We start from the raw sequence: 15222 nt of genomic DNA, 5'->3' as shown, positions 1-15222 counted from the left end.
GGGTTCCAGCATTTCATGAGACTCATGTTCTGCAAAGCATACTTTGGAAGTGCTCATCCAGTATTATTGCTCTAATAATTCAGTAGGTGGCAGTCTTTTCTTGACTTTGTATTTTCTTAATGAGATGTTCAAAACAAACGTTAACTTGAAAGTGAAACGAATAAGACTGAGAACCCAGTTATAGGTTACACCAGGAGAGTTGATTCTACCTGAATTTTTAACGTATTGTTATCTGAAGTCTATTATATTCATCTTGGTATGAAGTACTTCCATATCTCATCTTTGATCTAGTTATTGTTAAAATGAAATCAAGTAATAGGCAATAAAAGCAAGTATTGGCAATAAAAGCAAGTATTCTTAAGCCATTTGATTCATGTAAGCTCTACATATCACAAATATGTATGAATTAGTCATTTTAAAAATAATTATTGGGGCGCCTGGTGGCTCAGTCATTAAGCGTCTGCCTTCAACTCAGGTCATGATCCCAGGGTCCTGGGATCGAGCTCCACATCGGGCTCCCTGCTCAGCGGGAAGCCTGCTTCTCCCTGTCCCACTCCCCCTGCTTGTATTCCCTCTCTCGCTGTGTCTCTCTGTCAAATAAATAAAATCTTTAAAAAAAAAAATTGTTAATTTTTATAAATTATATTGTTTTATTTTTAAGCAATACTGATCCAAATAATTGACAAGCAACTTAATCTCCAGATTTGCCCTGGGGATTCTTTTCTGAAGCTTTTTTGATAGTTCCTCTAGATTTGTAGTTTTTCATCTACCTGACTTATTTGTAAGAAAATGGCATGAGACAAAAGATGAGGGAACTAGAAATATAAGACATGTTTTATTTAATTTCTCCCCTCCTTTCTCAAAGAATTTGAGGTGGGTTACAAAAATATATACAGATGACCCTTGGGGCACTGACCCCCTATGCAGTGTATAACTTTTGACTCCCTCAAAACTTAACTACTAATAGCCTACTGTTATTGCCTTGCCAGTAACATAAACAGTTGACTGACAGATATTTTGTATATGTATTATATATATTATATACCATGTTCTTACAACAAAGATAGGAAGAAAAGAAAATGTTACTAAGAAAATCATGAGGAGAAAATGCATTTACAGTACTGTACTATATTTATTGAAAAAAATCCATGTGTCGATGGACCTGTGCAGTTTAAACCCACGTTGTTATAGGGTCAGCTGCACAACAAATAAAAAACAGTAGACTGATGAAACTAATGAGTAAATGAAGAGGGATAAGGGCCGACAAAGGATAGGATAAGATTTGGTACAAAAAAATGAGAGTCCTACAGTCATAACAGGTAGGGTCTAGAGGTGGGTAGCTCCTAGGCTGGGTGGCCCCATGCTAACCAGCAGCCAGAGTATGGAAAGAAACCACACCGTCAGAGAGGCTGAAGTATGAGCTATAGAGGTTTTGCCAATAACCGTGTACTGTGTAAAGTTTTTCCAGATATTGTGGGTGATTTCATGTGGTTTCTAAACTCACCTGATGGGTTTTTATTTTTTTAAGGGTAAATGTTTGAATCTGTATCCTTGGGGGTTTTTTGTTTGTTTTTAATTTGATACAATTTATAAATTTTATCAATTTGAAAAATGTGCTTGCCTTTGCTCCTATCTGTAAACATGGAGTAAATGTTTTAAAAAAAAACTTGCTTTGTGGTACTTTGTCATACTGGAAAGTCACTTTTTGGAATCCAAATACAATTACAGTAATCATATTATAATAAATATACTGTTAGAAATGTTAATGTAAAACTAATTCTGGTATCTCCTATGGAAATGGGTCAAATGCCAGCATTCACAAGCATGCTTATAATTTAGGTCAGTCCAATGAGTTGTGAGGTGGTTGTAAGAGAGGGTGGGGCATCTGGGTGGCTCAGTTAAGCATCTGCCTTCAGCTCAGGTCATTATCTCAGGGTCCTAGGATCAAGCCCCAAGTTGGGCTCCCAGCTCAGCGGGGAGTCCATTTCTCCCTCTCCCTCTGCCCCTCCCTCCCGCTCGTATGCGCACTCTCTCTCTCTCTCCCCTTCTCTCAAATAAATGAAATGTGTAAAAAAAAAAAAAGGGGGGGGAGTGTTTTGGGGGGCGCCTAGCTGGCTCAGTTGGTGGAGCATCCAACTCTTAATCTCGGGGTCATGAGTTCAAACCCCATGTTGGGCATAGAGCCTACTTCAAAAAATTAAAATTAAAAAATAAATACGTAGAGGGAGTTTTTACTTAACATTTCTCATTTAATTAAATATAAACATGATGTAACTGAAGAGTTTTCTGCATACAGAAAAGTGGCTCAGTAGGTTAAGCATTCGACTCTTGATTTCAGCTCAGGTCATGATCTCATGGCCGTGAGATTGAGCCACGCATCAAGCCATGTGTTGGGCTGCACGCTGGGCAAGGAGCCTGGTCAAGATTCTCTCCCTCTCCCTCTGCCCACCCCCCCTCCCCCACATGTGTGTGCATGGGCTCTCTCTCTTTCTCTCTGTCTTAAAAAAAAATCTTACTTGCTTAAGTTAAAATTTTATTTATCCATTATTTAAAATTCAATAGGGTCTAGAGGGGAGCCTGGCTGGCTCAGTCCGTAGAGCATGTGACTCTTCGTCTTGTGATGGGTTGTGAGTTCGAGCCCCACTTTGGGTATAGAGATTGCTTAAAATCTTTTAAAAAAATTTTTAATAGGGTCTAGTAAGTAGGATACAATAGAATTGCTTAATAAAAAGTAGTCTTAAAAAAAGTAATTTAGATCAGTGTTTTTTTTTTTTAATTTTTTATTGTTATGTTAATCACCATACATTACATCATTAGTTTTTGATAGGTCAGTGTTTCTTAAACTTTTTTGATCATAAAACGTTTTTTGGATTAAATGATTTGACAGAAGTTTTACACATGATATAAAGTGTTTTGATGGCAAAATAGTAAAGTTTCACAGTGTAATTATTTGGTAAAAGAAATTATTTAAAAATTTTAACTGAATGTGTCTATGCTACATGGTAAAAATATCCATGAAATAAATCACAAATGTGTTAAAATAGAGAAGCAGCATTGACACCAGCAGTAATCCAAATGCAGTGGTTTATTAATGCTTCCTTTTTATGCTTAGCTGCACATAGCGATGGAACATAACGCACTCATGCATTGGTGATTTTTCCAAGAAATTCCTGATGTGTTGGAGCATGGCATGATGGCATGTTCTGTGTTTAAAAACAAAACAGCATGATAATAACTATCTAAACGTATTTTATTTTACTTTTTTTTTCCTTTTCAAAAATTTATTTTAGGAGAAACGTGTTGCTGCTGATGATTTTGATTATTGAACAGATGTGTTTAAAGTACCAGTGTTCTAGAGAACACTGGGAATTTTTTTTAATGTTTTGCTGACTAATACCTGGTTATTCTTGGTTCCTAGCTCCCAGATGGCCGCATTATCAAAGTTGGGGGAGAGAGATTTGAAGCACCAGAAGCTTTATTTCAACCTCACTTGATCAATGTTGAGGGAGTAGGTGTTGCTGAATTGCTTTTTAACACAATCCAGGCAGCGGACATTGATACCAGGTACATCATAAATGATGGTTTCAAAGTTATTTAACAATAGATGGAGTATGTATAATTAAAATGACCAAGTTGTCTATTACCTCACTGATGGTTTTGAACAGATAAGGCAAACGAATTTTTTGAGGGTGGCCCTGGATGTTGAATATATATCATTGTGTCTCAGAAACCACCTTAAATTTTTTTTTAATAATTCAAAACTTAAAAATTTCAAGAATAATACAGAGAACTCATGTATACTCTTTACTCAGTTTTGCATTCTACTAAGTTTAACGTTTTGCAAGTTTATTCTATCATTCTCCCTTTCTTTTCTTGAGCCATTTGAGAGTATGGTGAACACATAAGTCCTCTTTTACTCCTTAATATTTGCTTTGTATTTCCTGAGAACAGAGATATTCTCTTATATAGCCACAGTGCGATTATTGAGCTCAGGAGATTGATTACTGATCTGCTGTTATCTGCCATCCATTTTTCAGTTTCATCTACTGTCCCAATACTGTCCTTTATACATAGTTTTTCTTTTCCCCAGGAGATTATCAAGTCTGAGATCACACAGCGTATGTAGTTGTCATGTCTCTTAGCTTTTATCTGTTAACAATTCTTTAGTCTTTCATGACAGCGACATCTTTTTAGAGAACAAGCCAGTTATCTTAGAGAATTTTTCTCAACTTGAGTTTGAATATTTTCTCATGATTAGATTCAGGTTATGCATTTGGGGCTGGAATACTACTTAAGTGATGTGTCCTTCTCATGGTGTCCCATCCAGAGATGAGATCTGTTTGTTTCTTGTTGGTGATGTTAGGATTAAGCTCTTAATGAAGTTTCCTGTTTGGTTTTTGTATTTTTCCTTTCTTAGTTTATAAGTGATTTGTGGGAAAATACTTTGAGACTGTGTTGACCTCCTGTTCCTCATTAAACTCTGCCCTCCACCCCTTTTAGTATCTATTGATGATTCTTGCCTAAATCCATTTTTATTGTGGTTGCAAAAAGGTGATTTTCTAATTCTGTCATTCCTTCTATAGTTATTAATTGGCATTCCAGCATAAGGAAGTGCTCTTCCTTGTTTTGTTTGTTATCAGTGTGGACTCATGATTTTGTCCAGTGATTATAATTTATTACTGTCTTTATTTATTTTGATGCTCAAATTTTTCCTGATTTGGCCAGGGGAGCCCCTTCAAACACACCTCTGTGTCCTTTGACATGCTGTTATCTCTTTGGGCACATTCTGTTCTGTGGCATAGGATAGTCCTGGCTTATCTTTAATTTTGTAGGTAAAACATTACCATCTACTCAAAACTACATAAAAAGCATACTTTGAAGTATTACTGTCCCAGCCCCTTGTTCTCCACCCTAGTCCTCCTCCCCCTTGTAGGTAAATGATCTCATTAGTTTCAGGTTTATCCTTTCTGTGTTTCTTACTTGTTCTTACACAAAAGGTAGCTTAGTATAAATGCTTTTTTGCACTTCATTCACTTAATATTATCCGGAACAATCCTGTACCACTTCCTAGGGATTGTCCTCCTTTTTTCCAGTGTATACGTATCATGGTTTATTCAGTGAATCTTGGTTATTTAGGTAGATTCCAATATTTTTGCAGACAAATAATGTTGCAGTTAATAACCTTGTGCACACTATATTTTTGTACTCTTGGGCATGTATATTTTGAAAAAATTTCTAGAGGGAATTGTTGGGTCAAAGGGTATATAAATGCATGTAGTTTTGTTACTGCTCAGTTCCCCTCTGGAGGTTGGGACCCTTCTCCTTCCCACCAGTAATAGATGAGGGCACCTGTGTCCCCACAGCTTGGTCACCGTTTGGCAACTTTTTAACTTTTATGCCAGTCTGGTGAGTGAAATGATTATCTCAATGTAGTTTTAATTTGTATTTTACTTAAGAGTGAAGTTGTTGAACATGTTTTTCTATGTTTAGGGCTGTTTTTCTCTTTTTCTGGTGAATTATCTGTTCGTGGCTTTTGCTTCTTCTGTAGAATTTTTGTAATTTTCCCCCTCAAGTTTTTTAAAAGTTCTTTTTATATTATAGCTTTGTGATAATCTACTGCAGATACTTCTCCTGATTATCCATTTGTCTCTTGCTTATGGTGTTCTTTGGCTATACAAAAATTTGTGTTTACTTAGTTATTAAATAAGTTTATAACCTTTTATTGCATCTAGAGTTTGAGTCATAGTTGAAAAGCCCTCCTGTACACTCAGGTTATGGAGGAATTCACTCAGAAGCATTTTGTAAAAAGCAAGTGTTTGCTTACTTGTCTGTTTAACCCTGAATTAAATAACCACCAAACTAATTTTTGTGGGATGGCTGAGGAGCAGGATAATAATGGAAAGTAATAAAAATAGCAGTTGGCTTATAACAAGCTATAAACTTAATGTAAGATGATCAAGAATCTAAACTTCTCAAAGTAGGGAGTAAATTCTCATAGTAGGGATTAGGTAGATGCTTTTGTCCCTTGACTTAATGATCATTAATAGTGAAATTGCATTTAAAAGTGCATGCCTATTGGTGGTGATTCAAGTTTTGGCATTCCCGAAGCACTGGAGTCCGGTTCAGTACCCTTACGACAGAGCTGGCATCGGGAAGTCACACAACTCACCCTTTGTGTGTTCTGCATGTTGGAAGGGTACATGTAAATGCTAGTGGGTACGCACCACGGGTAGCCATGTCTCAGCTGCATATGCTACACTCATGTGCATACTTCTGCGAGTAGATATAAAAACTCCACTCTTCTATGAGCTGGGATTATAATAGCCTGAGCCATTGGAAACCAGTTTGAATGAAGCCAAAACAGATGTGACTCAGCTCCTGAACTTTACTAGGAGAAGAGTTCCTCAGACCCTCACTTAGTTATATTACTTTTACTACATATGCAGTTATTTTAGATTTGATTATCTGGTATCATAACCGGTAGCATATTTGAGGAAGAAAGAGAGGACTGCTGTAACGAGGAAACACGTCAATGTCATGTAAAATAATAGCAGCTAGTCCCAAGGCAAAGGAACAAACGGGAAAACTACAAAAGGCAAATGGAAAAATTGAAAAGCAAGAACTGAAATCGTAATAGAAAATGGTTAATTGTAGTAAACTCCAGGGAAGCACTGTGATGACACAGTCCAAATAGTGGAAGTTTGTAATGTAAACTCTGGTCATTTATAAATGTTCAGTTACAGGGGCGCCTGGGTGGCTCAGTCAGTTGGGTGTCTGACTCTTCTGATTTCGGCTCAGGTAGTGATCTCAGGGTCATGAGAATGAGCCCCACGTCAGGCTCCGAGCTCAGTGCAGAGTCTACTTGTCCCTCTCCTTCTGCTCCCACCCCCCACTTGCTCTCTCTCTCTCTCTCAATAAAAAAATATAAAATCATTTTTTAGAAAGTGTCAATTAATATTTGCAAGAAAGTGTGTCATGTGCTTTAGAAGTATTCTCGTTAAAATTGTAAGTATTTTGCACGTAGAGAGGGTTTGTTATCTAACAACAGCATTAGTAACAAACATTCAGCCCTACAATTTCCATGTTGGATTTTATTTAAATCTCCCAGCAATCCCTTGAGGCTGCTAGATATAAAAGGAACTCTGTAAGACTGTTTTTCTCATCTGAAACCCCAAATGAATACCTTTTGTGTCCTTCTAGATCTGAATTCTATAAGCACATCGTGCTTTCTGGAGGGTCTACTATGTACCCTGGGTTGCCATCACGGTTGGAACGAGAACTTAAACAGCTTTACTTAGAACGAGTTTTAAAGGGAGATGTGGAAAAACTTTCTGTAAGTACCAATAATGCAACTGTTAACATGCTTTTAAAACCCTGTAAAGTAGCTTGTGAATCTTGACAACCACCAGAGGGAGCAAGAAGTCTTCCTAAACAAATTATTAATGAATTCACATGCAGCCTTGAAAAGATGGGAAGAGGTAAATGGTTCGAGGTAAGCTCTGTTTCAAAATGGTTGTACTGCCTGGTCACCTCTGTATGCAGTGGCTGGAGGCAGTGAGGTCCAGGGCCAGATGTTCTGGTTCCTCTGTAACAGACAGCCTGGGGTCGAGATGCTTCTAAGGGCATGGGAAGAGCCTGCCATATAGTATTCCCTCCCCACCACCCTTTTCTGTGGGGGATACGTTCGAAGGCCCCCAGTGGATGCCTACACCGCAGATAATACTGAATCCCATGTATACCATGTGTTTTCCTATACAGGAACACCTATGATAAAGTTTAATTTATAAATTAGGCACAGTAAGAGATTAACAACAACAACAATAAAATAGGACAGTTAGAACAATATACTGGAATAAAAGTTATATGAATGTGGTCTCTCTTAAAATGTCTTATTGTACTGTACTCACTCTTATGATGATGTGAGGATGAAATACCTACGTGATGAGATGACGTGACGTGAGTTAAGTAGGTCTTATGATGTAGTGATGTCAGAATGAGGATCATCTGCTTCCAGACCACGGGTAACTGAAACCACAAAAAGCAAAACCACAGATAAGGGGGGACTACTGTACTATAGAGAGAGAAATGCCTCTTTGGGGTTTTTGGGTTCTTTTTAGCTTACTTTTTGGATATGTAACCAGCCTTCATTGCTACTGTTGGACTGTTTCATATTTCTGATTCTAGGTTATTTTTCTGACTATTTCTTGCATATGTCTTATTTTCCTAATCAGATTGTAAAACCTAATGTATCAATACATTGCATCCTCATCAGCTATCCTAGCTCTTGAAATAAACTTTAATTGGTAGTTGTCAATGTGTAGAATAGAAAGTAATTTATATTTGGCATTGATTTTTTTTTTTTCAACCAACACTGGAGTGTGTGAAGTACACTATATATACCGTGCACTCAGCCAGGAGTCATTTAATTCTGAGTTAATCTCTGAGCTTTGTCCCAACAACTTTGATTGGCTGTTGTAGATAATGAGATTACGTATTACAGAGGACTATCTGTATATCAGAGATACTAATGTCACATCTTTTATCTGTGACTAAATTGTGAAAATTAAATCAAATATGGACTCACATACATTAAATAAATTAAAAGACTCGGGGTGCCTGGGTGGCTCAGTCGTTAAGCGTCTGCCTTTGGCTCAGGTCATGATCCCGGGGTCCTGGGATCGAGCCCCGCATCGGGCTTCCTGCTCGGCGGGAGGCCTGCTTCTCCCTCTCCCACTCCCCCTGCTTGTGTTCCCTCTCTCGCTGTGTCTCTCTCTGTCAAATAAATAAATAAAATCTTTAAAAAAAAATTAAAAGACTCAAAAGGAGCCATGTTGTCTAAGTACTTTGCTTATTTGTCTGATTTTTTTTAGTTATACATAGAATTTAAAGTTAGTCTCAGGTGATTATTTCCTTATTTAGCAAATATTTCTTGACCTGCTTCTAGGTGCCAAATACTTGTCTAGGTGCTGGAACAAACAAAACAGTAGTAAATAAAAACCAAGTCCCCACTTCTAGTCTGTGAGTGTGTCAGTAGTAATAAGCACTCTGAAGACAAGTCAGGTAAGGTGAGGGGCTAGAAAGTGGTAGTGACTGGGGAGATGGCGTGCTCCTTCATGTAGTGTGGTCGTGGAAGGACTCTTGAGGAGATGAATTCTGAGCAAAGACCTGAACAGAGTGAGCCGGTGAGCCACGTAACCATCTGTGGGGAGAATCTTCCAGGCAGGAATGGCAAGTACAAAAGCCTTGGGTTGGGGCGCCTGGGTAGCTCAGTTGGTTAAGCGTCTGCCTTCAGCTCAGGTCATGATCCCAGGGTCCTGGGATCGAGCCCCGAGTCGGGCTCCCTGCTCAGCAGAGAGTCTGCTTCTCCCTCTGCCTCTGCCTGCTTCTCCCTCTGCTTGTGAGCGCGTGCTCTATCCCTCTGTCAAATAAATAAATCTTAAAAAAAAGAAAAAAAACAAAAAAAACCCCTGGGTTGTCAGTGTGCAGGTGTGGCTGGAGCAGAGTGAGTAAAAGAGAGGCCTGAGCGGTGAGGTCAGAAAGGTGGTCAGATGCAGGTCTTCTCAGCCACTGCGAAGGGTTTAGCTTTACTCCTAGTGAAATAGAAAGCTTTGGGAGGGTTTTGAGCAGCGAAGTGATAGGATCTGACTTGTTTTTAATGGATCACTAAGTCTGGTGTGGGGGAGGGAGGAAGAAAGAAGGTTGTGGAAGGATGAGGTAGCAAGCTCAGAGGGAGGGAGGGAGGAGATGGTGGAGGTTTATGAAATGGAGGAGGTATGAAATGGTGGTGTTGAAGAGTAGAAGAGAGAAGACAGCGTGTCATGGGCTTGCTGGGCTGCACTAAGGGGCTCAAGTGAAGGACGTGATGCAGTTAAGCCAAGACGTGGAGTTGCTCACCTATCGTGTTCAGTTGCTTGAGGGCAGCTGCAAAGTAGAGAGTTGGTCATGCGAGTCAGTGTTGTGCCACATGAGTGTGAGAGGGAGAGAAGGACGACGTCACTAAGGTACCACCAGGAAGCAATGGGGAGAGCCCACACGGGCTCAGTAAGAGCAGGCGTGGGAAGAAATCATCTGGGGCTCCTGTAGGTGACTTGGCAAGAGGGGTGGTGAGTGGAATGGTCTGACAGAATGAGTTTCAACTTGGGAGTTGTCGGGAGCAGGGAGGGAGAGCCGCAGGGGAGAAGAGGAGTCGGTGTTACCGAATGGGCCGGAGTGAGTGCGACAGCAGCAGGGGTGGCAGTGTCTTGAGGGGCTAGCCGGGCCTCCCTTGGAGCCGGGGAGGCCAGACCCCAGGCTGGTATCGTACTGGCTGTTTTATAAATAAAGTTCGATTGCAACAAAGCCGGGCCCATTTTTTTAAGTAAGTCAACTGGTGTTTATATCTGATCCTACAGTTCGGTTATGTGATGTGAAGACAATCTAAAATGACATAGTTACTTTGAGTCTTTTTGCAGGGTGTGTCACAGTAAATTAAACAATGACATTTTAAGGTTTTTGTTTCAGGCATGGACTGTTCACACAGATTGAGGTGTGTCTTTTATTAGATAATCAATAGTGGCTACAGAATATAAAACTTACCCCACTTGTCTTTAATTTTGGTAACTGTGTTCATTTTTTCCAGCATCCCCATGGTTTATTTGACCATATTTGGCCTTGTTTATTTTGAGAACATTTCATTTTTTGAATTTGAGACAATAGAAAGTGAGCTTTGCTTATAAGAAAAGAATTTCAATCTTACTCTTACATGGGACTGCAATCATAGAGGCATTAGACCTTGAAGAAACCATGGAAGTCCTTTTACCCAAACTCTTGACTTGACATCTGGCTAAGTGATTTGCTCATGTGGTCATCCCCAGTAGGTGGGAAAACCTGCCACAATCAGGACTGTGGTACTTGGGCTCTCAGTAGGCTTATGGTGGAATTTATTGTTCAAATCAAGACAATTTTGAGAGTGACGGGGGTGGTGGTAATAGTGATGGGGCAACAGGTGTAAATCAGGACTGTTCTAAGCACACTAGGATGGATGTGTGATCTCCTCACTGTGAGCTTTGGGCAAATTACCAAAAATGTCTCTACTTCAGATAACAAATCATGCCGTCCTACTTACTTCACAGGACTTGTGAGAATTCAACAGGAGAATACATGAAAAAGTCATTTCCATAAAGCAGAAAGCATGATGATGCACTTGTGACATTTTACAATCTCGTCTTTCTCCTTTAGAAATTTAAGATCCGCATTGAAGACCCACCACGCAGAAAGCATATGGTGTTCCTGGGTGGTGCAGTTCTAGCAGATATCATGAAAGACAAAGACAACTTCTGGATGACCCGACAAGAATACCAAGAAAAGGGTGTTCGTGTGCTGGAGAAACTTGGTGTGACTGTTCGATAAACTAACTCCAGAGCTTGTTCGCATCACACCCCTAATGCTTTCTTTTTTCCTTTATTGCCAATCTTTGAACTCATTCAACTCCAGGACATGGAAGAGTCCTCTCTGTGCCCTTTGACTGGAAAGGTCAGGTTTTATGCTGGTGTCTTGGGGAAGCTTTGTTAAATTTTTGTTAATGTGGGTAAATCTGTTTAATTCAACCACTTCCCTACAAACACGATGAGAGAGAGGGCAAAGGGTCCTGTCTGCTGCTTTGTTTCTTCTAAGTAGGCATTTAGATCACTCCCCTCGGCTTCCTCTTTTCACTTTACTGCTCTAACGCTGCCTGTTGTAGTCTTTAGCACACTAGGTGGTACGCCTTTATTAGCATAAGAAAACCTTTACTGGAGCTTTTACATATTACTGGGTGGGGGTGGTGAGGGACGGGCGGGCAGCTGCTGACCCCTTTACAGCATTTCCTCTGTGGTGTGGTGCTTTCAACAGCTACTGCACAGTTGAAGTACCTTAAAGCTTCTGGAATTAACATTTTAGGGAAACGTTAGGCTCAGAATTAAAGTGTTTTGGGTGGGTTTTTGTGTGGGGGTGGGGAGTGGCCTTTTGATTTTAACTTTTTGATTTTTGAGCTTTTCTGCTCGGAGGTATGTAAGATGAAATTTATTTACAGTACTTTGATTTGGCAGGTTTTCTTCTACTTTTGGTCTGCCTGGAACTATTTCCGTGATATAAAAAGCAAGTGTAATATTCCATTACCATGTGGATTAGGGGTTTATTTGTTTTGTTTTGTTTTTAAATCAACCATGTTAGCTGGGAGTAAACTTCCTAGAATCTATCAGTGGAAAATTAACAACTTAAAAATGCTTTTGGAAATTCAAATTACAGATGAAAAAAGTGCTTAAGAGTGCTTGTTTTTATACCAGAAGCATTAAGGTAATCCAGTGCCAACTACCATTCTTGCAGTTACTCTTGTATATAACTGACCAGTGCTTCTTTAATAAGAATAGGTAGATACATACGAATAATTACTGGCAGTAGGTTATAATTGTTGGATTAAAAATAACATTGAAATACGGGACTTGTTGCCAGTTGGGTAATTTTCATTAGTTTCTTTTTTATTATTTTAATTTGAGACCTGGAAGTGGAGTAAAATTTGACTACTTAAAATGTTGGCAAAAAAAAAAAAAAAAAAATCAAGATTTAAATTTGTATTTGTACTGAAAAAGTAATCATAACTAATAAGTCTCAGTCATCTTATGCTTGAAAGAAGAGTTGTTGATATTTTGTAAATGTTAGCAGATTTTCCCATCTGTCAGAAAATCGTATTTATGATTCCCGCCGGTATTGCTTTGTGTCTGAAAAAATATCAAATAGTACTCAGACTTGAATTCTTTCTAAATTTGAAAAATAAAGTAATAAATTGTATCACGCTAAGTACAAAATGCAGATACTGGGGAAAAAAAATGTTTTCCTTCATTTCAAAATATTCTTTACTAATAATGGCTTTGAACGAAGAAGCTTAATTTTTAGGTGACTGAAATTGGAGAAATTATTGGCTTTAGAAAAAGTCTCTTTTTTGTGAGAAAACTTAAAAATCAATTTATATGAAATGAGCAGCAAAAGGAGGTTAGTTTTAATTATGCAGCTTCTGTTAATATTAAGTATTTTTTGTCTGTTTTACCTCAATTTGAAACAAGTAAAAGAAGTTTGCCTGCATGCTGGACATGCTTCAGTACACATGAATAGCCTATGAATAACATGTACTAGGTTTGAGGGACATGAGTGTCAGTCATTTTGGAATTCTAAAGTATTCCTAAATCATGTTCTTATAAATCCCCCTAGCCTTTGAGTCCTGGACTAGTTAAAGGACACAAATGTAGGACCAGTTCTTATCAGCTGTTCATTTCCAGTATATGGATTAACCTTGGCCTTTGGTCATGATTTTAATCTATGGGGGTAGAAAACAACAAGGAATAGAATGGACTCTTAGAACAATGAAAGAGCATTTGTCATTTGTCCCTTGAATATAGAATTTGGTTTTCATTTCATCATTCTGCTAGCAAACATGACAGTTGAAATGGTGTATTTATATATATATATATATATGTATATATATATAAATATATAGTGTAATTTTAAAATTCCATTTTCTAATTTTCCTATTCCAAGGTAAACTAATGCATTTAGTAATTTGGGGGGTAGTGGAAATAAAATGTTTAATTGGAGTTGCCAGGTAGGAGTCCCTCAGAAATTAAAATTTTTTCTGTTTTAAAAGAGATCTGATTTTTAGCTCTTGAAAACCATTGTCACTTAAATTTCCAATAGTGATTAAAAGTCTTTTTAAATTAGAATTGCCAATGCCTTGACATTTAAGAAGGGTTTCTTAGAAATAAGTCCTACATTTAAACTTTTTTTCTTTAAAACATGGTATTGGATGTTGACTTTTTACACAGTTCAAAGCACTGTTAACAATATCTGGAAAGTGTTTTGAGAGATCAATGGAAAGTTAAACATTCTACATTTAACGTGAATACACTTCTTTTTGATTCAGAAAATAAAATCAGATTTTTGAAAGTAAATTTGAATTTTGTCTTGGTTTTACGTATTTTTCTCTCGTTTCATTTTCTTATTTTTGTTCATATTTTCATTTTTGCTAATGCAAGATGGATTGACAACTTCACGCTAGTTGTTAGGTGAGGTTCAGTTCAGTGTTGTTCTAATATTTGACCAAAAAACCTCTTTTCTGGTATGATTTTAAATACGTAAGGAAAACAAAAACTTTCTAGAAACCAGAGTAAATTACAGCTACAGCTGTATTTGAGGGTTTTTTCCCCTCAAGCGGACAGTTTTGTTTCCTGGAAGACTTCAGGTGGCTTTTGCAGGATTAGGAATGCTAGACAGACCTATATGTAAGGAGCCTCTGTATTACACTCACCTTTCCTTGCTTTCGTACTTGCCTTTGAGGATAGGGGCTGAGGAGTAGACCATGGGATTCTTGTGTACCTTCTTCATGAACTTGTACGCTTGAATCGCATTGCTCCCTTCATGGTCACATTCCCCTAGGACGTCCTGAGGTTTGCCTCTGGTGTCTTCTCCAACCTCTTCTTAGTTGCCAGAATAATGTGACACCTGTCTCCATGTGTTACAGAGGAGGAAGATCCTGGGCACTGCTCCTTGTTGATGGGATGATGTTTAGTGGTCTCCATTGGTTTTCTTCACCCATAAACTTTGACCACTGTACCGTTGAGTGTGGAACCGTGCTAATTTTAGAGCCATCCAAGAGGGTACCCAACAAAAGTGAACCAGAAGCTCAAGGATTGATTTTAGCTCAATATTTAAGATGTAATCTAATCTTGGACTAATTGACCAGTATCCACAGTACCTGGGTATTTGTAGGGTCCCTTTTTTCCGCCAGCTCAAATTCCTTGACCTATTAAAAGCTTGACTACTTCGTAAAGGCCAAATTACGGACTTCAACCACTCTGTTGCAAGGAACCTTAGCTATAGAATAGAAAACTGCATGGGGGTTGTCAATAAGACAGCTGTTGTATAAATTCACACCAATTCTTCGCATTAAACGTAACATTTTAAAAGCCTCCTAAAGCATCTTGCTCTGCATTGTTGAACATCTGAAGTTAGGGAGAAAGAAGCTATTACATTATAGTTACTTTTGTTTAAATCTATGGCAGTGACAAAAACAAATAATGCTTTGTATCTGTTCTGAGTATCTCATTTTGTGTTGTGTGCAGCTGTAAGATGCGTTCTGGGCAGGGGGAATCGGAACGATTACTCGCTTTGGCAGAACATTTCCTGTCCTGCCTCCTCTCTATCCTCAGTTCCTCC

At 38.5% G+C, this 15222-nt stretch overlaps 1 protein-coding gene across 3 annotated transcripts in view; it reads left to right on the top strand.

The window, feature by feature from the left end:
• Positions 1–13958, top strand: part of ACTR2 (actin related protein 2) — a 36526-nt gene extending 22568 nt beyond the window's left edge. For all 3 annotated transcript variants that reach the window (XM_036085920.2, XM_036085919.2, XM_036085921.2), the window contains 3 exons: positions 3419–3564; positions 7201–7333; positions 11218–13958. In XM_036085920.2, coding sequence (XP_035941813.1) covers positions 3419–3564; positions 7201–7333; positions 11218–11388 — 450 coding nt within the window. In that variant the 3' untranslated portion in view covers positions 11389–13958. The remainder of the gene's footprint in view (positions 1–3418; positions 3565–7200; positions 7334–11217) is intronic.
• Positions 13959–15222: the final 1264 nt, after the last annotated feature.

The sequence above is a fragment of the Halichoerus grypus genome, chromosome 10, assembly GCF_964656455.1.
Source record: "Halichoerus grypus chromosome 10, mHalGry1.hap1.1, whole genome shotgun sequence".
NCBI lineage: Eukaryota > Metazoa > Chordata > Mammalia > Carnivora > Phocidae > Halichoerus > Halichoerus grypus.
Note: the sequence above shows the minus strand (reverse complement) of the source record. Positions and strands in the feature narration are given on the sequence as shown.